The following is a 27,292-nucleotide window of genomic DNA, read 5'->3' on the forward strand; positions in this document are numbered from 1 at the left end:
CTGAACAATGGACGCAAGAAACAGTAGAGTCTGAAGACCATGAGAAGAAGCCATATGAAAGGTCCTCTGAAGCTGCAGAGATATTAACATTGCATGGTGAAAATTCTGAGGCAGAGAAGTTCTCTGAGGTAGAAGTTAAACCAGAGATAACTGCAGAAGCTGCAAGTAAAGTCAGTGACACATCTGAAGGTGCAGGTGAAAAACTGGCTAAAGGAGCCAAGAGTTTTCAGCCTAAAAATGAGCCTGTGAAAGTCGGTGTCCCTAAAGAAAGGGCTAATAAGAAAGCAGAGTCCTTAAAAAGAGGTCACTGTGATAGAAGACTGGGTCGTGGTGGAAACCCTGAGAGGCACTGGATTAGGAAACACTGGAAGAAAGTCCGCAGAAGTAGAATTTGGAGAAGAGTCCGTCTCAAGGAGAAGAGGGACAGGTGCATTAAAGGGAAGCCTCCTGAAATTGTGGAGGATGACTTAGAAGACCTGCAAATGGGTGATACAGGCTCGGTTGGCCACCAGCAAAGTTCATGCAATGGTCATACCAGTGACAGAAGAAGACAATGGCCTAGAGCATCTGCCTTGTCCGCACCTAGAGTCCAGAGCACTGCACAGACCAAGATGAAGAACCTGGTGTTGGAAAGGTGTGACATGAATGGAGCTTTTTACAAGGAATTTGTCAAAGGTGACCAAAAGTCTTGTGCTCGGTGGCTGATGAAAGTGCGAATGAAAGAAGGGTGCACCATTGAAGTGGTGCAGATAAAATCTACTGATGAAGGAAGCCAAGTGCCTCAAAATCTGTTGGACGTAGTTGTTCAAGGAAAAGGAAAGGCAGTTGGACTCTGCCTTTTGAATACAAGTGCTCCTTCCCGGTGGTCTGAGCAGAGGGGGGGGGGGATATGTGGCAGTGTGGCAAGGAAAGGGTGTATTTCCCTTGCTATCTCTGCAGAATGCTCCACCTGTGGCCTGATTAATGAGGTATCAGGAAGGGAAAGTGTGTGTTTAAAAGGAAAAGGAACAGAATAGTTGGGGCTCTTCCTAGGAGACAGCATGTGGGCTGTAGGGAAGAGACAGAGCCTGCTGAGGAGTACACAGCCCGAGCTAAGAGAGGCTCAAAGAGACTGCCATGAATTGTGAGAAAAAGGTTGCAGGGGACATATGTTTAACCGGCTGAGGGTAGCTCAGCGGTTGTTAGTCAGGACAAGCTGATCTGTGTAGTCAGTGACCAGACGGTCCAGGATTTTGTTTGTTCCTGCTTTTTGTTTATTTCTTTCCCTGCAACCTGTGTAATAAAACTGGCAAGGTGCCAGATTTGCATTATAAGCATTTGTTTGCTGGTTTATTGAGAAGAATCGCATCCTGTGGCGTGGTCCAGGACGATCCCAGAGCTAATCCCCAAGGAGGATTCCTTACAGCCCCTATTGATGCACCCCATGATTCTATTTGCCTTGACAGCAGCTGCCCAACACTGGTCACTACAGCTAAATTTACTATTAACTAAGACTCCTAAATCCTTTTCCATGTCAGTTGTCCCAAGCGTTCTCCCATTTAATACATAATCCCAGCCCGGATTTTTCTTCTCCATGTGCATTACCTTACATTTATCAGTGATGAACCTCATCTGCCACTTCCCAGTCCGAACCTCCAACCTATCCAGATCCATTTGTAACAGTTCACTGTCCTCTATAGTGTTTACCGCTTTACAGAGTTTATTATCATCTGCAAAGATTGCTACTTTACTATTCAACCCCTCTACTAGGTCATTAATGTATATATTAAATAGAACAGGACCCAAGAGGGACCCCTGTGGTACCCCACTAGTAAGTCACCCAATCAGAATAAGTACCATTAATAACCACCCTCTGTTTCCTATCACTGAGCCAGTTACTTATTCACTTACACACATTCTCCCCCAGCCCCATCCTTCTCATTTTATGCAACCTTTTATGTGGAACTGTATCAAATGTTTTGGAAAAATCCAGATATACGACATCCAGTGATTCACCCTGGTCCAGTCTGGAGCTCACCTCCTCATAAAAGCTGATCAGGTTAGTCTGACAGGACCGATCCCTAATAAATCCATGCTGATATGGGGTCATGCATTTATTATTATTAAGATACTCCAGAAATGCATCCCTTAGAAAACCCTCAAACAATTTAAATACAACGGAGGTCAAACTAACTGGTCTATAATTCTTGGGGTCACCTTTTGATCCCTTTTTTTGAGTCCCTGAATATTAACAATAGGGGTCTGTCTATCACATTACTTAATTCCTTTAGAAAACAGGGGTGAATGCCATCTGGACCTGGTGATTTGTCTATTTTGATTTTTTGTAGGTGGCACTGTACTTCTTCCTGGGTTAGACAGGGGACCTGTACTGGGGAGTTTACCTTATCTCGCTGTATTTCACCTGGAATTTCATTTTCCTCGGTGAACACAAAGGAGAAGAATTTTTTCATATATTTACTTTTTCCTGATCCCCATTTATAATTTCTTCCTCGTCATTTTTTAAAGGGCCCACACTTTCATTTTTGATCTTTTTGCTATTTATATAGTTAAAGAACTTTTTGGGGTTAGTTTTACTCTCTTTGGCAAGGAGTCTTTCTGTTTTTTGGCAAGGAGTTTTTTATCTGTTTTTAACATATTTAACTTTTTTCTCTATAGCTTTTTAATGCTTCCTCACTGCCGTCCTGTTTTAGTAGTTTAAATGCTTTATTTTTGTCATTTATTGCCCCCTTAACATTTTTGTTCATCCATATTGGTTTTCTTATATTTCTGACCCTTTTATTCCCATAAGGTATATACATATTGCAATTTAAGATATTTTTAAAAGTCTCCCATTTAATGTTAGTATTCTGGTTTTTGAGGACATTATCCCATTTTATATTGTTAATGGCTTCTCTGAGTTGATTGAACTTTGCCTTCCTGAAGTTCATTGTTTTTGTGGCTCCTCGAGAGATTCCCTTATTAAAGAACAAGTTATAATGAATTATATTATGGTCACTATTTCCTAGGTATCCTTCTACTTGCACATTAGTTACTCTATCAGGTCTGCTGGTTAATATTAAGTCTAGTAGGGCACCCCCTCTGGTCATAGCCATGTCAGTGGAATCTCCATGTCTGGGGAGGAAAAGACGAATCTCTCCTCGAATGCATGCATGAAAATATTAGCAAGATTTGGGGCAATGGGAGACCCCATCGAAGTCCCGCCTACTTGCAAAAAAAAAATTGGGTGTCAAAACGGAAATAATTTCTATGCAGGACAAAATCCAGAATATTCATCAAAAATGCAATCATCTGATTGCTTAAGTTTTTGTTTTTACACAAAATTTCATGTATACATTCAGCCCCTTCTGTTTGAGGGATATTAGTATATAAACTTTGTACGTCCATTGTACATAAGAATTTTACATTTGTAGTATCGATTTCATTAAGACAATGTAGAAAATGACTGGTATCTTGGAGACAACAATATAATTTTTAACCTAAGGTTGGAGGAAACTATAAATGGGATGTAGCTGTGTGGTGACTAAAGGGTGTTTGATTAACCCTTGCTATTCGTGATGCCAGGGTGAGGGCTCCTCTGTAATGCTTGTCCTACCGCCACCCTTCCCAAGAGCGATAGAGAGGTATAGAATAATGGAATGTCCACAACCGGAGAGTTTGCTGAAAACAGTTGGAACTTTTACTGCAGATTTTATGCAACTTCACAACAGGAACAGTCTCTACAAATGCAAATTCTCTAGGAGATTGACAAAGGTTGGGACCTTAAGTAATTTAGAGTCTTTAGATTGATATGCTCTGTTCTGCTGGATTTAGGGGAATTAGTTGCGGTCCAGTAGTCATGCTAGCTTTAGCGGGGATTTGATTAGAACTCACGGTTTAGGTTCTGCTGAGGCCGTTAGGTTGTTAGGCCTAGCGTGTCTTTGAAAGTTGCTCAGATCCGTCCTGCTAGTTCGGCATCCACGAGAGCAGCAACCCAAGAGAGCGATAATTGGCTACAGCTCCCTTATATGGACAGGGGTTGGACTAGTGCTAATTGGTCCAATACGGATGTCAATCACCTTCACACAGGATTATGGGTAACATGTGACCCAAGTACCTCCAAAGGTCCTCTAACATACCATAGAGGATTTAACATGGTCACATGACCGAAGGCCCTGTGACGCTAGACAAGGTAAGTATACTATACATTATATTAAATATACCTTATTATTAAATATGTACATATATAAACATTACAGAATGAGAGTAGAAGAGAGACGACTAGGGGCTGTCCCACCTGGGGGACCCTGCCTGAACGTAGTTACTCTGACTTTGGGGACCACCATACAAAGTACGGTTTGCAATACGGTACCGGGACACCACATGCCCCTTGGATGAAGAGGAATTTGTGTGAAACAGGGTTCTTAAAACCACTATAGAGGCTGCACAGATACTGAATGTAGGGCCAACAGAGGTCCAGAAGCCACCTGGGGTTGAGTTTAATGTCAGTGGTTTTATTAAATCTATATATAAAACTCAATGGCCCTCATTTACTAAGAGTGGAGTGTAGGTTTCTTTGTGGGTTTTAATTCCCTACAATTTATTTTCCACTGTTTCTACTAAGGTTTCCCTACATTTCCCACTTTACCTACATTTTGCTATTTTTACACATGCTCTGATCTGTCTGGTTTTCCTCAGCTCAAATCCACTACATTTTATGTGGAAACCTTAGTAAATCTGTCAGGAACACGCCCCTTTTCAGAGACCACACCCCCTTTTCGGGTTTTCTTAGCAAAACGGAGAGTTAGCCAAGTTTTTCAATTCTGGTGCAAAATCTGGCGCAAAATTCTGCCACAGAATCTGGCAAAACATGTCGGGTGTGCAATAGTAAATGAGGGCCAATGTGTGTATGTCTAAAGATATTAACATGAAACTTGGCACACATGTTACTAATATGTCAACAACAAACATAGGATAGGTCATTTAACCCTTACTCACCCCCCATTTGCCAGGGTCAGGGTTTTTGTTTAACCCCTTAAGGACAATGGACGTACTCCTACGCCCCCGTTTCCGAGTCCTTAAGGACCGAGGATGTAGGAGTACGTCCTGTCCATTCCCGCCCCCCCCCCCCCCGCTGCTAGCCGGAGGGGAGCCGGTGCCCGATGCCTGCTGAAATCGTTCAGCAGGCATCGCGGCATATCGCCCAGGGGGGTCATTATGCCCCCCCCATGTCGGCCGCAGATCGCTGGACAATTCAGTCCAGCGATCTGCGGCGATTCCGGGTCAATCGGGTCTCCAGTGACCCGGTGATCCGGAATTACTGGCTGATCGGGGCTGTCAAAGAAAACCTTAGTAAATATGTCGGGAACACGCCCCTTTTCAGAGACCACACCCCCTTTTCGGGTTTTCCTAGCAAAACGGAGAGTTAGCCAAGTTTTTCAATTCTGGTGCAAAATCTGGTGCAAAATTCTGGCACAGAATGCCACAGAATCTGGCAAAACATGTCGGGTGTGCAATAGTAAATGAGGGCCAATGTGTGTATGTCTAAAGATATTAACATGAAACTTGGCACACATGTTACTAATATGTCAACAACAAACATAGGATAGGTCATTTAACCCTTACTCACCCCCCATTTGCCAGGGTCGGGGTTTTTGTTTAACCCCTTAAGGACAATGGAAGTACTCCTACGCCCCCGTTTCTGAGTCCTTAAGGACAGAGGACGTAGGAGTACGTCCTGTCCATTCCCGCCACACACCCCCCCCCCGCCGCTAGCCGGAGGGGAGTCGGTGCCCGATGCCTGCTGAAATCGTTCAGCAGGCATCGCGGCATATCGCCCAGGGGGGTCATTATGCCCCCCCATGTCGACAATTCAGTCCAGCGATCTGTGGCGATTCCGGGTCAATCGGGTCTCCAGTGACCCGGTGACCCGGAATTACTGGCTGATCGGGGCCGTCAGAGACGACCCCGAACAGCCATAGCCAGCAGGGGTGAGGTGGCACGATCGCCCTGATTCGTCGGCCGTTTTACTGGCCGACCAATCAGGGCGCCTGCTGCTGGTGTCACTCCCGCAACCCGCTCCGCCCTTCTTCCGGAGGACGTGAGCGGGTGTGGGACGTGCACCCCGGGAGCTGGGGACCCCGATCCCTGGCGTCAATGTTGGGATCGGGGCCCCAGGAGCAGCGGCGGCGAGGGACTGACCTGATGCGGCGTGGAGCAGCAGCAGGAGGTGTGTGACAGCCTCCTGCTGTTGCTTAGCAACAGCTCCCAGCATGCAAAAAGGGCATGCTGGGAGCTGTAGTTATGCAACAGCAGGAGGCAGACCACCACAACTCCCAGCATGCTCTTATGGGCATGCTGGGACTTATAGTTTTGCAACAGCTGGAGGCACATTCTTTCTATGGAAAAGTGTACCTTCAGCTGTTGTGTAACTACAACTCCCAGCTTGCACAAACAGCTAAAGTGCATGCTGGGAGTTGTAGTGGTGCATCTGCTGGTTGCATAACTACAACTCCCAGCATGCCCGTTGGCTGTCGATGACTGCTGAGAGTTGTAGTTTTGCAGCAGTAGCAGTAGCAAACCAGTGTGTCTCCAGCTGTTGCATAACTACAATCCCCAGCATCCCCAGCCAAAGTAGTATGCCTCCGGCTGTTGCATAACTACAAGACCCAGCATGCCCTTCCGCTGTCCGTACATGCTGGGGGTTGTAGCTTTTGCAACAACTGAAGGCACACTGGTTGCAAAACACTGAGTTTGTTACCAAACTTGGTGTTTCACAACCAGTGTGCCTCCAGCTGTTGCAAAACTACAACTCCCAGCATGTACTGATAGACAGTACATGCTGGGAGTTGTAGTTTTGCAACAGCTGGATGTTCCCCCCTCCCCAATGTGAACGTACAGGGTACACTCACATGGGCGGAGGTTTACACTAAGTATCCGGCTGCAAGTTTGAGCTGCGGCAAATTTTCTGCCGCAGCTCAAACTGCCAGCGAGAAACAGCCCCCCTCCCCTCCCCAATAAAAATGAAAAACATCACGCCACTGTTTCCAAAACGGAGCCTCCACCTGTTGCAAAACAACTACTCCCAGTATTGCCAGATAGCCACTGACTGTCTAGGCATGCTGGGAGTTTTATAACAGCTGGAGGCACCCTGTTTGGGAATCACTGGCGTAGAATACCTCTATGTCCACCCCTATGCAAGTCCCTAATTTAGGCCTCAAATGCGCATGGCGCTCTCACTTTGGAGCCCTGTCGTATTTCAAGGCAACAGTTTAGGGTCACATATGGGGTATCGCCGTACTCGGGAGAAATTGTGTTACAAATTTTGTGGGGTATTTTCTGCTATTACCCTTTTTAAAAATGTAACATTTTTGGGAAACCAAGCATTTTAGGTAAAAAAAAATATATATTTTTTTACATATGCAAAAGTTGTGAATCACCTGTGGGGTATTAAGTTTCACATTACCCCTTGTGACATTCCCTGAGGGGTCTAGTTTCCAAATGGTATGCCATGTGTTGTTTTTTTTTGCTATTCTGGCACCATAGGGGCTTCCTAAATGTGGCATGCCCCCAGAGCAAAATTTGCTTTCAAAAAGCCAAATGTGACTCCTTCTCTTCTGAGACCTGTAGTGCGCCAGCAGAGCACTTTTCACCCCCATATGGGGTGTTTTCTGAATCGGGAGAAATTGGGCTTCAAATTTTGGGGGGGTATTTTCTGCTATTACCCTTTTTAAAAATGTAAACATTTTGGGAAACCATGCATTTTAGGTAAAAAAAATATTTTTTTTTTTACATATGCAAAGTCGTGAAACACCTGTAGGGTATTAAGGTTCACATTACCCCTTGTTACATTCCCCGAGGGGTCTAGTTTCCAAAATGGCATGCCATGTGTTTTTTTTTTTTGCTGTTCTGGCACCATAGGGGCTTCCTAAATGCGGCATGCCCCCAGAGCAAAATTTGCTTTCAAAAAGCCAAATGTGACTCCTTCTCTTCTGAGACCTCTAGTGCACCAGCAGAGCAATTTTCACCCCTATATGGGGTGTTTTCTGAATCGGGAGAAATTGGGCTTCAAACTTTGGGGGATATTTTCTGCTATTATCTTTTTAAAAATGTAAAATTTTTGGGAAACCAAGCATTTTAGGTAAAATGCAAAAGACGGGAAACACCTGTGGGGTATTAAGGTTCACTTTACCCCTTGTTACGTTCCCCGAGGGGTCTAGTTTCCAAAATGGTATGCCATGTGTTTTTTTTTTGCTGTCCTGGCACCATAGGGGCTTCCTAAAGGTGACATGCCCCCCAAAAACCATTTGTCGCTCCTTCCCTTCTGAGCCCTCTACTGCGCCCGCTGAACTATTAACATAGACATATGAGGTATGTGCTTACTCGAGAGAATTTGGGCTACAAAGACAAGTAAAAATTTTCTCCTTTTTACCCCTTGCAAAAATTCAAAAATTGGGTCTACAAGAACATGCGAGTGTAAAAAATGAAGATTTTGAATTTTCTCCTTCACTTTGCTGCTATTCCTGTGAAATACCTAAAGGGTTAATACACTTACTGAATGTCATTTTGAATACTTTGGGGGGTGTAGTTTTTATAATGGGGTCTTTTATGGGGTATTTCTAATATGAAGACCCTTCAAATCCACTTCAAACCTGAACTGGTCCATGAAAAATAGCGAGTTTGAAAATTTTGTGAAAAATTTCAAAATTGCTGCTGAACTTTGAAGCCCTCTGGTGTCTTCCAAAAGTAAAAACTCATAAATTTTATGATGCAAACATAAAGTGGACATATTGTATATGTGAACCCAAAAAAATGTATTTTGAATATCCATTTTCCTTACAAGCAGAGAGCTTCAAAGTTAGAAAAATGCTAAATTTTCATTTTTTTCATCAAATTTGGGGATTTTTCACCAAGAAAGGATGCAAGTTACCATAAAATGTTTCCACTAAGTTAAAGTAGAATATGTCACAAAAAAACTATCTCGGAATCAGAATGATAACTAAAAGCATTCCAGAGTTATTAATGTTTAAAGTGACAGTGGTCAGATTTGCAAAAAACGCTCTGGTCCTTAAGGTGTAAAATGGCCTGGTCCTTAAGGGGTTAAAGTCCCATACAAGTCTATGGGAAATATATGTTACTGCATAACTTCCAAACAGCTGGAGATACTGTATTTTGATAATACTTATCACATGTTACTTATATGTCTACCTAAAATATAGGCTGGTTAATTTAACTCTTAACTACCCCAATTTGTGAGGGTCGGGGTTTTTGTTTAAAGTCCCACGCAAATCAAAGGGAAATGTATGTTTCCACATAACTTCCGTACGGCTGGAGATATTTCAATAATATCTGGTACACATATTACTTATATGTCAAATAAAAATATATGTCATAGTTACATTAACCCTTATCTACACCCTTATATAAAAGGTGGGTTTTTGTTTCAAGTCCCATGCAAGTATATGGGACTTCCAGTACCTTACTCCACAAGCTCAGCCCTGCATCTCCTGTTGAATGTGCCAGTCCAGCTTGCAAGCCAAACCCCATCTCACAACGACACTCCCACTGTTTAAGCCCCACCCCTTTTATTCTCTACCCTTTTTGTGCATCGTTCTGCTATGCAAATAACACCCAGTCCCACAAAGCCACGTCCCCTTCTATTTTCAGCTTACAAAATCTTCATCACAAATCAGTCACACCTGAGGACAGGATATGAGGATGGGACATAAGAACGGGATATGGAGACAGCATATGAGGACAGGATATGAGGATAGCATATGAGTACGGGATATGAGGATGGGATAGGAGGACAGGATATGGGGACTGGATATGGGGTCGGGATATGAGGACGTGATATGAGGATGGGATAGGAGGTTGTGATAGGAGGTTGGGATAGGAGGTCAAGATATAAGGATGGGATAGGAGGTAGGGATAGGAAGTCGAGATATGAGGATGGGATAGGAGGACGGGATAGGAGGTCGGAATATGAGAAACAGCAAAGGAATAGAGAGGGAGCTACCTAGCGCATTACCACTAAAAACCAGGGTGAACAGAGGTAATTACAATGCTCACCCAGAATGTTACACTCGCCAAGTGTAACAATGTAAAATAACTTGTGTGTAAGTATGCCGGCAGCCGATCCACCTTCCGAAAGATGCACAAGGAAAACAAGGAGCCTCCAAGGAGGTGGCGGACATCAGGAGGCGCTGGACACACTCGGAGGGTAAAATCAACTTTAATCACCCATCATGCAACGCGTTTCACAGATTATATGCTTCATCAGGCATACTCAGGTGAGTAAAAGCATACTATATATAGGGAACTGGGTGGTTAGCCCTCCAGGTGAGCCAAGGAGGGAATAAACCCTCAAGGCTCCACTGGAGGGGAACCACCCAGTATACAAAGATACACATACGAATAAACAGAAAAGGGGGAAAATTTCACATATGAACAATACATATAGAAGGGAACATGTATAAAAAGATATATATATAAAAAAAAAATATATATATATATATATATATATATATATATATATATATATAGAAATAATATGTTCAAATATACAGGAATGCAGGGGTGAAAAAACACCTAGCTAACTAGCAATTATTATGTTCAATAAGGTAGAGTATTACACCAAAGGCAACTAGTAGAGAGTAATGATGAATAAATAATAAAAAATAAAATCTTACGAAAAAAATACTATTAATATAACATAGAGCATAATATATATAAAACACAAAATTACCGGGCATTTTCTATTGTCTCGTTCAATCCTCCTGGAAATAAAGTACCTAAAGTAAAAATCCAAAATGACTCTCTATTAATCAGTCCCTGAAATCTATTGCGGATGTGATCTAGAATGGTTTCAATAATGATTAGTTTGATGCTATTAATATCTTTATTGTGTTTTAATGTAACATGGCGTGAAACGCTATGGAGAAGAAAATTTCTGTTGATGTTTGACCTGTGTTTGTTCATGCAGGACCGCACGGCCTGAACCGTGCGGCCCACATATTGCATGCCACAAACACAGGTCAATAGGTTTATGACGTATGAACTGTCACAATTATGGATACCTTTTATAGTGTAAGATAGTCCTGACTGGTTTGACTTGAAACTATTAGTACCCCCTGCAATCATGGGACAGCAAAGGCATCTCCATTATATGCTTTGTTCAACATAGATTGTGGGTAGCCTTTATTTCTAAACCTTTGTTGGAGTATACGTGATTGTTTAACAAAATCCCCATAAGAGGTACAATTTTTCCTAACTCTTAGATACTGACCGTAGGGTTCATTGGAGATCCATTTTGGATAATGGGCACTACTAAACGTGAGCAGACTATTCACGTCAACAGATTTGAAAAACGTTTCAGTGGTAATGTTACCAGTCTCATTCTTCTTGATAAGTAAATCAAGAAATTCAATATTGTCAGTAGAGTGATGAAGAGTAAATTTAAGTCCCAATCGTTGGAATTAATGTGGTCAACAAATTCAATGGCCTGTTGTGCACTGCCTGACCAAATAAAAAACAAATCATCAATAAATCTTCTGAAAAATAAAACATGATGACAGAGGGGGGACTGCGCGATAAAAAGGCTACCCACAATCTATGTTGAACAAAGCATATAACCGTGTCAAAGACAAACAACAGGTTAGTCTAGTACAGCCCAGGTCAGTGGAGCATCCGAGTAGGGTTGACAAGGGTAACATCTATAAACACAATTTTATTACGTATTATAATAGTGCATCCAAAGAAATAAAAAACATCCTTTCAAAACATTGGGGTATACTCAAGGATGACCCAATTTTGAAGAATTCTCTCCATCAACACCCAGGGGTAACTTTCCGGAGATCTAGCAATCTACGCAATCTGCTAGCTCCCAGACGGTTAAAACCCCTTGATCAACCTGTGAAGAATCATATTACACCCCAGGTGACACCGGGGGTATACCACTGTAGTCGTTGGAGATGCCTTTGCTGTCCCATGATTGCAGGGGGTACTAATAGTTTCAAGTCAAACCAGTCAGGACTATCTTACACTATAAAAGGTATCCATAATTGTGACAGTTCATACGTCATATACCTATTGACCTGTGTTTGTGGCATGCAATATGTGGGCCGCACGGTTCAGGCCATGCAGTCCCGCATGAACAAACACAGGTCAAACATCAACAGAAATTTTCTTCTCCATAGCGTTTCACGCCATGTTACATTAAAACACAATAAAGATATTAATAGCATCAAACTAATCATTATTGAAACCATTCCAGATCACATCCGCAATAGATTTGTAACGCCGAGCGCTCCGGGTCCCCGCTCCTCCCCGGAGCGCTCACAGCGTTCTCCTGTTCGCAGCGCCCCGGTCAGACCTGCTGACCGGGTGCGCTGCTATAATGTCCCCAGCCGGGATGCGATTCGCAATGCGGGACGCGCCCGCTCGCGATGCGCATCCCGACCCGCTTACCAGACTCGTTCCCCGTCTGTGCTGTCCCGGCACGTGCGGCCCCGCTCCCTAGGGCGCGCGCGCGCCGGGTCTTTGCGATTTAAAGGGCTGGTGCGCAACTGATTGGCGCATGGGTTTTAATCAGTATCTTCACCTGTGCACTTCCCTATAATACCTCACTTCCCCTGCACTTCCTTGCCGGATCTTGTTGCCATTGTGCCAGTGAAAGCGTTTCCTTGTGTGTTCCTAGCCTGTGTTCCAGACCTCTTGCCGTTGCCCCTGAATACGATCCTTGCTGCCTGCCCTGACCTTCTGCTACGTCCGACTCTGCTCTTGTCTACTCCCTTGTACCGCGCCTATCTCAGCAGTCAGAGAGGTTGAGCCGTTGCCGGTGGATACGACCTGGTTGCTACCGCCGCTGCAAGTCCATCCCGCTTTGCGGCGGGCTCTGGCGAAAACCAGTAGCAACTTAGAACCGGTCCACCGACACTGTCCACGCCAATCCCTCTCTGACACAGAGGATCCACCTCCAGCCTGCCGAATCCTGACAAGATTTCAGAGACTGATTAATAGAGAGTCATTTTGGATTTTTACTTTAGGTACTTTATTTCCAGGAGGATTGAACGAGACAATAGAAAATGCCCGGTAATATGTATAATTTTGTGTTTTATATATATTATGCTCTATGTTATATTAATAGTATTTGTTTCATAAATTTTTTTATTTTATTTTATTTTTTTATTATTTATTCATCATTACTCTCTACTAGTTGCCTTTGGTGTAATACTCTACCTTATTGAACATAGTTGCTAGTTAGCTAGGTGTTTTTTCACCCCTGCATTCCTGTATATATGAACATATTATTTATATATATATATATATATATTTTTTTTTTTTATATATCTTTTTATACATGTTCCCTTCTATATGTATTGTTCATATGTGAAATTTTCCCCCTTTTCTGTTTATTCATATGTGTATCTTTGTATACTGGGTGGTTCCCCTCCAGTGGAGCCTTGAGGGTTAATTCCCTCCTTGGCTCACCTGGAGGGCTAACCACCCAGTTCCCTATATATAGTATGCTTTTACTCACCTGAGTATGCCTGATGAAGCAGATAATCTGTGAAACGCGTTGCATGATGGGTGATTAAAGTTGATTTTACCCTCCGAGTGTGTCCAGCGCCTCCTGATGTCCGTCACCTCCTTGGAGGCTCCTTGTTTTCCTTGGGATATGAGAAAGGGATATGAGGTCGGGATATGGGGTTGGATTATGACAACAATATATGAGGATGAGATATCAAGGATAAAAGCTTCCTCCTTTGTTTATTTGCCTCCCCAACAAGGATAAGGAAGGAAAATCTTGGCAACGCCATGTACTCAGCTAGTAAATAAATAAAAAATCTAAGGTTTTCAAGTCATAATTTTTCTAAATAAATAAAGTTTCCTCTAAAATAAAACAAAGACAGTATTGCACTCCCTATATTTTCATTGCTGTTACTTACGTGGGTCATATGGATGTGGTTGAAGACAGTTTACAACATGATTGTCTGCTTCTAAAAGCATCAGATGCTCAGTTGTATGCCGATCCCAGATGAAAATATGACCACAGTCTGAACCACTTATGACAAAGTTCTTACCCCAAAACCCAGCTTCTTTGATCTGTAATTAAAATAGAAAGACAAACAAAATACAGATTAGTAAATATAGAGAAGTAGGTTTAATTTATTTGTATTTTTATCTTATTTTTTTCATGTCATTATATATGTTAATTATACTAAAATACTGCTCTTTAGATACTGGGCACTGAAAACAAAAGGGCAGGGTTAAAATGATAGGTAATTTTAAACATGAGGAAAGAGTTATATACAGTCATGGCAGTAATTGTTTGCACCCCTGAAATTCAAGAAAATTAAGTATTTCTCACAGAAATGGATTGCAGTAACACATGTTTTGCTGCTATACACGTTTATTCCCTTTGTGTGTATTAGAACTTAACCAAAAAAGGAAAAAAAAAGCTAATTGGACATAATGTCATACAAAACTCCAAAAATGAGCTGGACAAAATTATTGGCACCCTTTCAAAATTGTGGATAAATAAGATTGTTTCAAGCATGTGATGTTCCTTTAAACTCACCTGGGGAACGTAACAGGTGTGGGCAATATAAAAATCACACCTGGGAGGGGGGCGTGTCTTGGCTCGGGAGGTATGAGCAGCACTGCTTAGGAACTCCTGCGGGGCCGACGGCTATAGAGGTGACCCGCCCTGCTATGGGAGGCAGGAGAGGCAACAAGCACCGCAAACCATCTGCCGCTATGTCCGAGGAACTTCCTGGCACCATCACGGCCTGATTTAGGGGGCCCCCTGATCCCGCCACAGGAACCGCGGCCCTCCGCCACACAGCCTCCATTACACCAGGCTCCGCCCGCCTCCTTACTCCTGCCGGAGACACACATGGAGCGCGTGCCTGGTGTCCCTGCCGGGGAAAGCACTGTCCACTAATGCACCCGAGGACTGGCCCTCCTCACCTGATGGGGAAGACTCTAGCTCCGGAGCCGCTGTGTGCGCGTCTACTGCCGCAACCTCCATGACTGGAACCGTGCGCCTCACTGCAGCCTCCTCAGTGCGTTCCCCACCACAGCATAGCGGGGAGGCCCGCACTCCACCGCAGACTGCAGCATGCCCTCTGCCCCCCGGTCCCTGGCCTCACAACCAGCAGAGGGACCACAGCTGACGACTGCTCCTGGGGGGGGGGGGGGGGGGGTTGGGGAAACACAGACCACCACACTCTTATAGCCTGTGAGTACTTCTACTTCACCAGTACCGCCAGATCCCCTGCATAAAGGGATGGCTCAGATACAACACGGCCCCCCACCTCCTGGTTTTACAGCCACACCACCACCACTTAATGATAAGAGGCCTAGGGAGACCCCCCCCTGCCTCCCTCTCCCCCTCTCATGATGCCACCTGCACGCCTGCTCCTCAGTGCGGGCCACAGCTGCGGGACCCCCGGCCCAAAATGTGCTGGACTGGGCTGGAGAGATGGACTCTGACTCTCCTCCAGGGTCCCAGGACTCGGCTGCAGACAGCGACCCCCTGACTACTGGGGAGCTGGTCCCCCTGCTAAAAAAGACCTTATTTCGCACTCCCAGTAAATTGGGCCCCTCTCATCACTCCAGAGTGGACCACTCCTCCTCTGACGACACCCCAACAGAGAGCAGGAGAGCTCATCGTCGCCCCAGAAATGCGGACTGCCTACCTGACCAACCTGCCCGCACACCGGTTCCGGGCCTGCCTACACCTGAAGCTGCCGCCACCACTCTCCAGAATTTCCCTGAGCTCCAAGCATTGCTGGCTTTGCTCCCTACTAAATCTGATTTACTGACACTCTCCTCTGATCTTCGTGCCTCCTGGAACCAGGATCTTAAACCTACCAAGGAGGATGTGTCGCAACTGAAACGTAGAGTTCATGACCTGGAGGACTTTCGCTCTTCGGTGGCTGCTCAGTTCCACTCTCTCAATGACAGAACCAAGTCCCTCTCCATTCATCAATCCACCATGATAGACCATCTGGATGATCTGGACAACTGGAATAGACGGAATAATATATGTCTTAAAGGAATGCCTGAATTGATCCCTCCTCAAGACATCTCTTCAGTCTTGCAAAAGCTTTTCAATGAAATTCTTCAAAAACCACAAGACACGCCACTTGATCTGGACAGGGCACACCGGGCTCTAAAGGCTAAAATTCCCGATCCGTCCAGGCCCGGGGTGTCATTTGCAGAGTGCATCACTATCAAGTTAAGGAAGAAATTATGCGCAGGGCGAGATCCCTGTAACACCTTGCCTATAATGACTCTCCTGTTTCTTTTTGTACCCAGACCTCTCGCTGCGCCAGGGGCGTACCTAGAGCATTTGGCACCCGGGGCCATGTCTGCCAAATTATAAGTTATTTTAACAAATGGTTTCAGAAAAGAAGAGGTTTGTAGAATATTGTGCAATCCAATATGGCGGCCACACCATGTGACCAAAAGTCTTATAATGAACAAATATGACTCAGGACAATAGTGTCACCACATACAGCAAATTATATACCTGTAGTTTTAGCGGTTCCAAAGAAGAAGATTTTGAAATATTGTGCAAAATTGACACAAAAACCAAGATGGTGACCTTACCATGTGATCTATGACCTTTATATCACACAAGGTTATGCAAAGCTCATGGGTCTACCACTGTGCAAAGTCTCAAGAGTTTTGGAGTTACAGTGCAGCAGATATAAGCATTTGAAATTTGCGGCTGAATAATAATATTAAAAATAACAATCTGAGCAAAAACAATAGGTGTCCAGTGCAACTTCTTTGTAGCATACAATCTATTTGACCCTTTATGGTAGAGAAAGTTATTGTCGACATGTGTGTTAATTTTCTCATTTTTCTGATGAACAATTTCAATGAAAACTATGTATGTAGACTATTGTGCAATCCAATTTGGCTGCCAGAGATGATTAACTTCCTAATCTTAGTTAGAGTCTCACTGTGGAATGTACAACTTTACATGGTTTCATGAGTAGGTCAGAGAAATAGTCATAAAACAGCTGACAGCTCCTGATAAGATCAGGGAAACACTGAAGGTGTTGTGTTAACCTCTTCCTTACGATTTTTCAGAACACTATGTGGCTTTGACATATGATATAATATGGACAAATAACTTAAAATAAACATTTGCGATTCTACAGCACAGTAACTTTACAGACTAATTTGTATATCTCTAGATTTAACCCCTTTAGGATGGACCCATTTTTTACCTTAACCTGTTGGGGACCACGGGCATATGGATACGCCCTTGCGTCCTGGTTCTTAAAGGGGTACTCCGGCTCTGAGACATCTTATCCCCTATCCAAAGAGTACATTCACATGGGTGAGGGGTTTCCAGCAAGTTTCCAGCTTCAAATTTTCCCCTGCAGCAGGAAACTCACTGTAAAGCCCCCCCCCCCCGTGTGAATGTACCCTAAAAACACTACACTACACTACACTACATATACACTATACCCTTACACTATCGTCCCCTCCCCCCACCAATAAAAATTAAAAACATCTTGTACGTCAGTTTTTCCAAAACTGAGCCTCCAGCTGTTGCAAAATAACAACTCCCAGTATTGCCAGACAGCCATTGACTGTCCAGGCATGTTGGGATTTTTGCAACAGCTGGAGGCAACCTGTTTGGGTAAAACTGACCTACAGTATTTTTGTTGTGAGTTAACCCTTATGAAAATCCCTAATTTAGGCCTAAAATGCGCAAGACGCTCTCTCACTTCAGAGCCCTGAACTTCATGGCGCACTCTCACTTCAGAGCCCCCCTATTTCAAGGCAACAGTTTAGGGCCACATATGGGGTATTACGGGTTATTCCATGGGTTATTATGGGGTATTCCATGGTATTACGCTACACATTTTTGGTGGCTCTTTCTCCTTTTACCCCTTATGAAAAGGTAAAGTTGGGGTCTACACCAGCATGTTAGTGTAAAATTGTTTTACTTTTTACACTAACATGCTGGTGTTGCCCCATACTTTTCATTTCATAAGAGGTAAAAGGAAAAAAAAGACCTCCAAAATTTGTAACGCAATTTCTCCTGAGTACGGAAATACCCCATTTGTGGACGTAAAATGCTTTGCGCCGCACATAACAGGGCTCAGGAGTGAGAGAGCACTATGTACATTTCAGGCCTAAACTGGTGATTTGCACAGGGGTGGCTGCTGGTTACAGCGGTTCTGACATAAACGCAAAAACATATTTTGGAAACTGCACCCCTCACGGAATGTAATAAGGGGTATAGTGAGCCTTAACACCCCACAGGTGACTGACTGATTTTTGGAACAGTGGTCTGTGAAAATTAAAAATGGTATTTTTCATTTGCACAGTCCACTGTTACAAAGATCTGTCAAACGCCAGTTGGGTGTAAATGCTCACTGCACCCCTTGTTACATTCCTTGAGGGGTTTAGTTCCCCAAATAGTATGCTAGTGTTTTTCACTGCTCTGGCACCAAGGGGGCTTCCTAAATGAGAAAAACCATTTCAGTAAAATTCGCTTTCCAAAATCCCAATGTCGCTCCTTCCCTTCTGAGCCCTCTAGTGCATCCGCAGATCACTTTACATCCACATATGAGGTATTTCCTTACTCCAGAGAAATGGGGTTTCACATTTTGGGGGACAATTTCCCCTATTGCCCCTTGTGAAAATGAAAAATTTGGGGTAACATCAGCATTTTAGTTAAAAAAATTACATTTTTCATTTTCATGTCCAACTTCAACGCAAAGTCGTCAAACACCTGTGGGGTGTTAAGGCTCACTGTACCCCTTGTTATGTTCCTTGAAGGGTGTAGTTTCCTAAATAGTTGCCAGGTGGGATGTTTTTCGCTGTACAGGCACTATGGGGGCTTCTTAAATGAGACATGCCCCGCAAAAACCATTTCAGCAAAATTCGCTTTCCAAAAGCCCAATGTCACTCCTTCCCTTCTGAGCCCTCTAGTGCATCCGCAGATCACTTTGCATCCACATATGATATATTTGCTTACTTGAGAGAAATGGGGATTCAAATTTGGGGGGACATTTTCACCTATTACCCCTTGTGAAAATGAAAAATTTGGGTTAACATAGCATTTTAGTGAAAAAAGTAAAATTTTTCATTTTCTCATCCAACTTTACTGTGGGGTGTTAAGGCTCAATGTACCACTTGTCAGCAGAGAGCACTGTGCTCATGATGTCAGCACAGAACTTTGTGTTCCATAAAGAAAATAATTACTTTTTGAAGACATTAGAGGGCTTCAAAGTATAGCAGCAATTTTCCAATTTTTCATGTCAATTTTAAAATCTGAATTTTTCAGGGACCAGTTTAGTTTTGAAGTGAATTTGAGGGTCCTCATGTTAGAAATACCCCTCAACGAACCCCAGTATGAAAACTGCACCCCTCAATGTATTAAAAATGACATTCAGAAAGGTTTATTAACCCTTTAGGTGTTTCAAAGGAAGAGCAGCAAAATGGAGGCGAAAATTACACTAACATGTTCTTGTAGACCCATATTTTAATTTTTACAAGGGGTAAATAGAGAAAAAGCCCCACAAAATTTGTAACCCATTTTCTCTTGAGTAAGGAAATACCTCATATGTGGATGTAAAGGTCTTTGTGGGTGCACTAGAGGGCTCAAAAGAGAAGGAGCAACATCTGCATCTTCCCTCCATCCATATCATTCTGCTGAGGGAACAGGGAGATTCCCGAGCTGCTCCACAGGAGTGGGAGGATACAAGAGGATTGGAGCTGTAGTATCACACGTCCCAGCACTGCACACAGACTTCCCTTCCGCCTAGCCTGCACGACTGTGACTCACAGGTACGCAGGCCTGGGCAGAAAAATCAAAAAATGTTAGCGCCATATTTCCCACCAGAGTGTCCTGGCAACCTGGTTAGGAATTTATGTCTCAGTGTAAAGTGTGCTGGACCCCCCTTGCACCCCCTTGCAACAGTGCACCTGAGGCGATCTCCTCACTTGCCTCATCAGAGCTACAGCCCTGATTACAGAACATACTAGTACAAAAAACACAAACTTCAAAAAACACTAAAATCTGTGATAAAAGTGCTGTCAAAAAAGAGGTAGTATTATATGTGACAAGGTCATCAAGGGTGGATTTAAAAGGGGGGCCGTTTAAGTTATAGAAATTTCTGCCACAGTTTGTTCCACAAACCTGAGTGAGGGGAACTCTGAGGACAATGCGCTCCAGTACGCTTAAAACTGTATTTTTGTGTACAACACCAGCAGGTGTGTACTTTTGGCTGACCTTTCCCAGTATCTAGGCCCTTGAGACTAACAGGAACAAAATAGTACACCACTTAGATGTACGAATGTGGTATGCACTTATGGGGGGGGGGGGGGACAATGCGCTCCAGTTTGCTTAAAACAGTATTTGTCTACAACACCAGCAGTACACACCAGTGCCATTGCTGCCATCTTCCCCGTTCTGCCCGGACTTACAGGGGTGGGCAGAGCGGGGGATCTAAACTGTAACCCCCCCCCCCCCCCCGCCTTGTCCTGACCTGCCAATCTGACCTGGCAGGGGATAGGAGGAGGTGGCACCCCTGCCACCTCACTCCTCTCTTTTATGATGGTCCCTGTTTTCTGCGCGATCGGGTCACCAGAGATCTGATCAGCCCGGAAAAGCCGTGATTCGCCGATCAGAACTGACCGGCAAATCAGGCCGATCACCGACTAGGGGCACCCGATCTAAGATGGCCGCCGCATGTCTGAGGAGAACTCGGATGATGAACGCCAGTCCCGGCGCACGGAGCTGACGCCAGCCGAGATGTTCCGCAATATCCAAACTCTCTTTAGAAAAGAACTTGCACAAGCAGTGGCTACCTTTACAGCACTGACCGGCAAATCAGGCCGATCACCGACTAGGGGGTTTGCACGGTGTGCCTGCTGAATGATTTCAGCAGGCATCCCTGTCCGTAAGTACCAGGACATCAGGGCGTACCTGTATGCCCTTGGTTCTTAAGGGGTTAATACAGTGGCTCATTGGATTGCATATTGATTATGCAAATGAACTTGCTATAACAAACATGGTACAGAAGATAGCCCTGGACATATATACATATATGTTAGATTCTGAATGATTCTAACAAATGGTTTCAGAGAATATGTTTATAGAATATTGTGCAATACAACATGGTGGACATACCATGTGATCAATTGACTTGAAATGAACAAATAATAAACATGATGACAGTGTAACCATATACAACAATTTATACATCTGTATTTACAGCAGTTGCAGAAATACAGATGTTTGAATATTGTGCTTCGCAAACAAACCAAGATGGCTGCCTGACCATATGACCTATAACCTTTATGTCACAACAGATTATGCATAGCACTGGGCTCTACCTTTGGGCAAAATGTTATGAGTTTTAATGTAACAATAAGGCAATTACAGGCATGTGATATTTACATTATTCAATATCGCCGCTGAACCATATGGTTGACTGACAACAATCAAACAAACAAACATGCATGAGTGTAGCTCACAGTGTAACTATACACACTAGTTTGTACATCTGTATCTTTAATGGTTTCAGAAAAACATGGCTTTGCATATAACACTGAATATTGTCACCTAAAACAAGATGGCTGCCAGCTCATTATGTTTATGGCGCATGTGCACGGCTCACCGAGGCGGTCGCAACTGATGTGAGCTTCGTGCCGGCTGCTGCATTAAGCCACACTCAGTGCTGTTTTACGGCTTCTACGCTACGGAACATTTACCTGGTTCGATATGAGTACCTCCCGGTCCGCCCGGAAGGAGCTCCAACCGCTTTCCCAGGGATTATCACAATCAATCCCGGATATCTTCAAGGCTGGCACCCGATCTAAGATGGCCGCCGCATGTCTGAGGAGAACTCGGATGATGAACGCCAGTCCCGGCGCACGGAGCTGACGCCAGCCGAGATGTTCTGCAATATCCAAACTCTCTTTAGAAAAGAACTTGCACAAGCAGTGGCTACCTTTACAGCACAGATGCAGGAGCTGTCGCAGAGAGTGGCGGACACCGAATATAAAATAGACAATCTGGTGGATGCGATCGATACGGACGGCCAGGATATAGATGATCAGGCCCAGAAGCTGGAGGCCCTTACCCTCAAAATGGAGGACCTGGAGAATCGCTCGCGGAGGGCTAACCTGCGCCTACGAGGGTTGCCGGAATCTATGACTGACCTCACTGACCTCACTGACCTTACCGATCTCTTCTATGAGCTGGCAGCCCATTTGGAACCCGAGCTGCTCCGCTTTGACAGGATCCACAGGGCTGTGCCACGACCTAAGAACACAGACCTCCCTAGAGATGTTGTCCTTAAGCTGCATTATCCGGAGGTGCGTGATGTGTTACTGCTTGCGGACAGGGATTTACCTAAGCTGCCGGGCTTGCTACCCTCTGCTAAGCTGTTCTCCGACCTGGCCCCCTCCACTTTGGCTCGCATGCGGGATTTCTGCCCAGTCACCCTAGCCTTGGTCCAGAAGCAGATAAAATACTGGTGGGGGTTCCCATTTTCCCTGTCCTTTCAGTTGAATGGCCGTTCTTACCTGACCCGCACCCTGCAGGAAGCCTTGGAAATCCTTGCTGTAGATCTGCCGCCCCAGCCCCAGAGAACACGACGCCCCACCCGCCTATGGAATCAACCTGGTCGATGTCGCACACCTCCTAAGCCGACCTGAGACGCTACATGCTGGGATCTTTACAATGTATCCCTCATTATCTTTACCTCATGGACAATTTTTTGTCTGTTTGTTTTGTGTTCACCTAGGTACATCTTTGGTGCTCAACTCCCTGCATGGTGCAAGTATACATCTCTTGGCATTGCCAATGCTTATATTATGTCCTCGTCCTTCCCCTGTATTCCTTCTACATCTATAGAGGTCATAATTCTTCACATTGTGTATTGTGATATCCCACAATGTTAGGGGATTTAACTCCCCAGTGAAGAGGGGGAAGGTTCAAAGATTTTATGAGACTGGGTCCGGATGTATTGTGCTTACAGGAGACCCATTACACGTTAACATCCTTTCCAAAATTTTTTCATCGGTCATTCCACCGTGTCTATATGTCCACTTTCCGCACTAAAAGTAGAGGGGTTATTACTCTCTTACGAGATAGCTTTCATTTTTGTGTGGAAACTTCGCTGATAGATCCTGATAGCCATTTTGTGATGTTGTTGGGCTCCATTGACAATAAGAAATTAAATGTAACTTTTTATTGAGCGCAGTTTGGCAGATGTGTGGAGGGAGCATAATGGTTATGTGAGAGCTTACACCTACTATTCTCCTTCTCAACACTCCTATACACGTATAGACTGGATACTCGCCACCACCCAATTGCTCCCTAGACTTCTATACGCTAGACATGTCCCATCCTCTTGGTCGGACCACGATCTAGTGGTGGCGAGCTCAGGGAGGACAAAAACCTCCCGTGGAGCAGAAGGGCAAAAGCTTGGCTAAAATGACAACTCCCTTTAGATATAGACTTAATGAGTCACTTCTTACAATACCACAAGTACGAGCGCAGTTGCAGACGGATGCCTTCGGGCCTTGTTGGACTTGGCTGGCCCATAAGGCCTACATGAGAGGCCGTATTATTTCCCTGGCCTCTGGTATAAAAAGAGACAGATCCGCCGCTAGATTGGCTCTAGAGGCAAAACTGACGAGGCTTACGTTTGCGCACCAACAATCCCCCTCACTTTATCTCTACAAAGCAATCAAAGACACTAAGACCTAACTAGACGCTTTATTATCTAGTGAAGTGGAGAAGGCAATGCGCTGGACAGGTGCTACTTACTATCGTTTTGCTAATAAACCAGACCGGCTATTGGCGTATATGTTGCGCAACACCACAACTTTCAACAAAGTACACTCACTGTAGGTCCGTCCAGGAGTTCGCACTTCTAATCCTGACAGAATTTATGCAGCATTTCACTCTTTCTATGCTTCTCTTTACTCAGCCCCTTCACACCATTCTACTACTGACCCTGCTATCTCTTCTTTTCTTTATGCTATTTCCTTTCCTAAGCTTGGACCTGACGCCAGAGACTCTATTAACGCACCCTTTACTGCAGAGGAGGTGACAGATGCTATTAAGAGACTGAAGCTCAGGAAATCTCCTGGGCCAGACGGCTTTATGGCTGCATATTATAAAAAATTATCCACCTTACTGACCCCCCCACCTTACTTTATTATTCAACTCCATACTCCAGTCCCGCACACTTCCACCGGAATTTCTAGATGCCCACATAACAGTCATTCCGAAGCCTAATAGGGACCACTTGAACCCAGCCAACTATAGACCCATTTCGCTACTCAATTTAGACTCTAAATTACTTACCTCCATCCTTGCACGTAGGGTCAATCGTTTCCTTCCCACCCTGGTTCATGTAGACCACGTGGGGTTTATCCCCGGTAGACAAGCCCCTGACAACGTACGCAAGATTGTTATTCTTATCCAGTGGTCTGCAGCCACTAACACCCCTTTAGTGGCCTTGGCACTTGATATTGAGAAGGCCTTTGACACTGTTTCTTGGCCCTACATGTTCGCAGTGTTACACAAATTCGGTTTTAGTGGCCCTTTCATCTCCATCTTACATTTTCTTTATTCCACTCCACAAGCCTACCTCAAGTTACCTTCCACTGCCCCTCTCTGTCAACCGTGGCACACGTCAAGGCTGCCCATTGTCTCCGGCCCTTTTTTGCCTTGATTATGGAGCCTCTGGCGGTACAAATCCGCAATAATGTTGATATTAGGGGGGTGGGGGATGATGACTATAAATGTAGCTTGTTTGCCGATGAACTGTTAATGACGGTCACTAGTCCTCTCACCTCCCCAACTTGATGCACATTTTAGATAAGTTTGCAAGTGCTTCAGGTCTTCGTATTAATTCCTCTAAATCAGAAGCCCTATATTGTAATGTACCTACCACAACTAAACACCTCATCTCCCTGAATTTTTGGTTTAAGGACTCCTCCTCAGGTCTATCATACCTGGGGCTTCACTTCACCCCTATATTATCTACCTTATATTCGGTAAATTACACCACTTTGTATCGCTCCTTGAGGGCTGACCTCAAGAAATGGGACTATCCCTACATTTCATGGGTAGGGAGAATAAATGTGGTGAGAATGGTACTATTACCCCGTCTATTGTATCTCTTTCTGACCCTCCCTATACCAGTTTTAAAGTCTGATCTTTCCTCCCTCCAGCGTGCTATCTCTGGTCGTATAAAAGGATTGGAAGGGCTGTTATGTATTACCATTCGCGGCAGGGAGGGCTCTCTGTACCAAACTTACTTAAATACTATTACGCTGCTCGTATAGCCCAACTTACCCTTATTCATACTACAGATGATGCTCCCAGATGGGTCCCTTTGGAAAAATCATTGATTGCTCCCTACTCCTTACCTGCGTTAATGTGGACTACATCACCTATCTCTGCTATCCTTCCCTCCTCTGTTGTGGTGGTCCTGCATGCTCTCTATCTCTGGCATCGGGTTCGTTTCAAGTTCTCCTTGCAATCTGTTCCCTCTCCGCTTCTCCCTTTCTTACATAATCCATTTTTTACACCTGGCCTTACTCCTTCTTCCTTTCTTTGATAGCACACGCATAAAATAACTTGTTTAAATGACATTTCCACTGGCCGATCCCTCCCTACATTGGCTGACCTGAAACATCGACGCACTGTACCTGACAAGGAGCTATTTCGAGCAAGACAAATTTTATCCTTCTACACTTTCTAGGGGCACGCGATTTCTTCCTACCTCGTTTGACCGACATATGTTATAGCAGAGACTTGCCAGCTGCCCCTGCTAATGGCGGCACAGCAGTCTCTCCACTGTGCCCCCGAGAGAATAGTGTGTGTATCGCCCTCCCAGTCAAGCATAAATTTAGGTTTGGCATCTTGTGGTGGAGAGTTAAAGTGTGCATACAGCAGAGAAAGTAAACCCGACATTCCAGGGGAATATAACAAATGTAAAAGAAAGAAGTGGAGTGGCTCTTGTTCTTACTACAACCAAAATAGACCTGGGCTGCCCAAACTGTACACCTCTACCCATGGTGTACCAATAATAGATTATTAAGCAGAAAGATTATTGGGGCTCAAGGTCAAGGATTTGAGGACACAGGTGTATATATAATAATTAATTGATTTATTCTAATATAATAAAAAGCTATACAGTGATACCAATAATACATAGGGCCCTTGTGTAATTATGGTGATAACTGTAAATGGTTAAGCAAACAATATGTATATAAAAATTTATAATAATAAGACCACCTACAATGTAAATAGAAATAAATAAGAAATAGTCTATAGCAGCAAATGGCAAAAAATCCAATATTCAGTTAATCCTGCAATGAAAACATCCAAAAAGATTGTCCAACAGTCATTAATGTAATCACTGGCAACAGTGCTGCCGTCACCCATAACAACAGTGAGAGATACTACTCACAGCGTTCTGTGTGGTCTCATGTAATTTTTAAATGACAGTCATCAGCCACTTTGTTTCAATATGGGTGACAAAAAATGAATGAATGGCACAAGAAGCAGCCGGCATGCATAGATAGTGGATCTTAAAACAGTTAATAGTTGTTACTAATTGTAGCCAGTTCCTGCAGCAAGTGATATTTGTGTAACATGAGATACTTTTATGCTCACCGCTCTGCTGGTTAAGACAGGGACAGGTTCACTGCTCTGATATCGATCTGTGTGAAGCAGGTATCAGGTTTTTTATGGGATGCTGCGATCTCCCCTGCAGTCTTTTTACTTTCACTTTGTTCAGATCGTCGGTGCCTCTCTCAGCAAGAGAGAACGTCGCCTGGAGACTCGGCCGACTCCTAGGTTGGCAGCGTTTAGGTGGCGGTGGGTCCCAAATGCCGCCAACCTAGGAATCGGCCGAGTCTCCAGGCGACGTTCTCTCTTGCTGAGAGAGGCACCGACGATCTGAACAAAGTGAAAGTAAAAAGACTGCAGGGGAGATCGCAGCATTCCATAAAGAACTTGATACCTGCTTCACACAGATCGATGTCAGAGCAGTGAACTAGTGTTGAGCAGCATAGGCCATATTCGAATTCGTGAATATTCGCGAATATATGGACGAATATTCGTCATATATTCGCGAATATTCGCATATTCGTTATCTCCTCGTTTTATTTTCGCATATGCGAAAATTCGCGTATGCGAAAATTAACATATGTGAAAATTTGCATATACAAAATTAGCATACGCGAAAAATCACATATGCGAAAATTCGCATGTGCTAATTTTCGCATATGCGAATTTTCGCAC

The 27,292-nt window shown here is 44.2% G+C and overlaps 1 protein-coding gene across 15 annotated transcripts in view; it reads right to left on the reverse strand.

Annotated features, from left to right (window-relative positions):
• Positions 1-27,292, reverse strand: part of DCAF6 (DDB1 and CUL4 associated factor 6) — a 1,246,835-nt gene that overhangs the window by 252,468 nt on the left and 967,075 nt on the right. For all 15 annotated transcript variants that reach the window (XR_008888854.1, XM_056557692.1, XM_056557704.1 and 12 more), the window contains one exon: positions 13,926-14,082. Coding sequence is in view for 14 of the 15 variants with exons in the window: in XM_056557692.1 (XP_056413667.1) it covers positions 13,926-14,082 (157 nt within the window). In the remaining variant the exon portion in view is untranslated. The remainder of the gene's footprint in view (positions 1-13,925; positions 14,083-27,292) is intronic.

The sequence above is a fragment of the Hyla sarda genome, chromosome 2 (genome assembly GCF_029499605.1).
Source record: "Hyla sarda isolate aHylSar1 chromosome 2, aHylSar1.hap1, whole genome shotgun sequence".
NCBI classification, from domain to species: Eukaryota; Metazoa; Chordata; class Amphibia; order Anura; family Hylidae; genus Hyla; species Hyla sarda.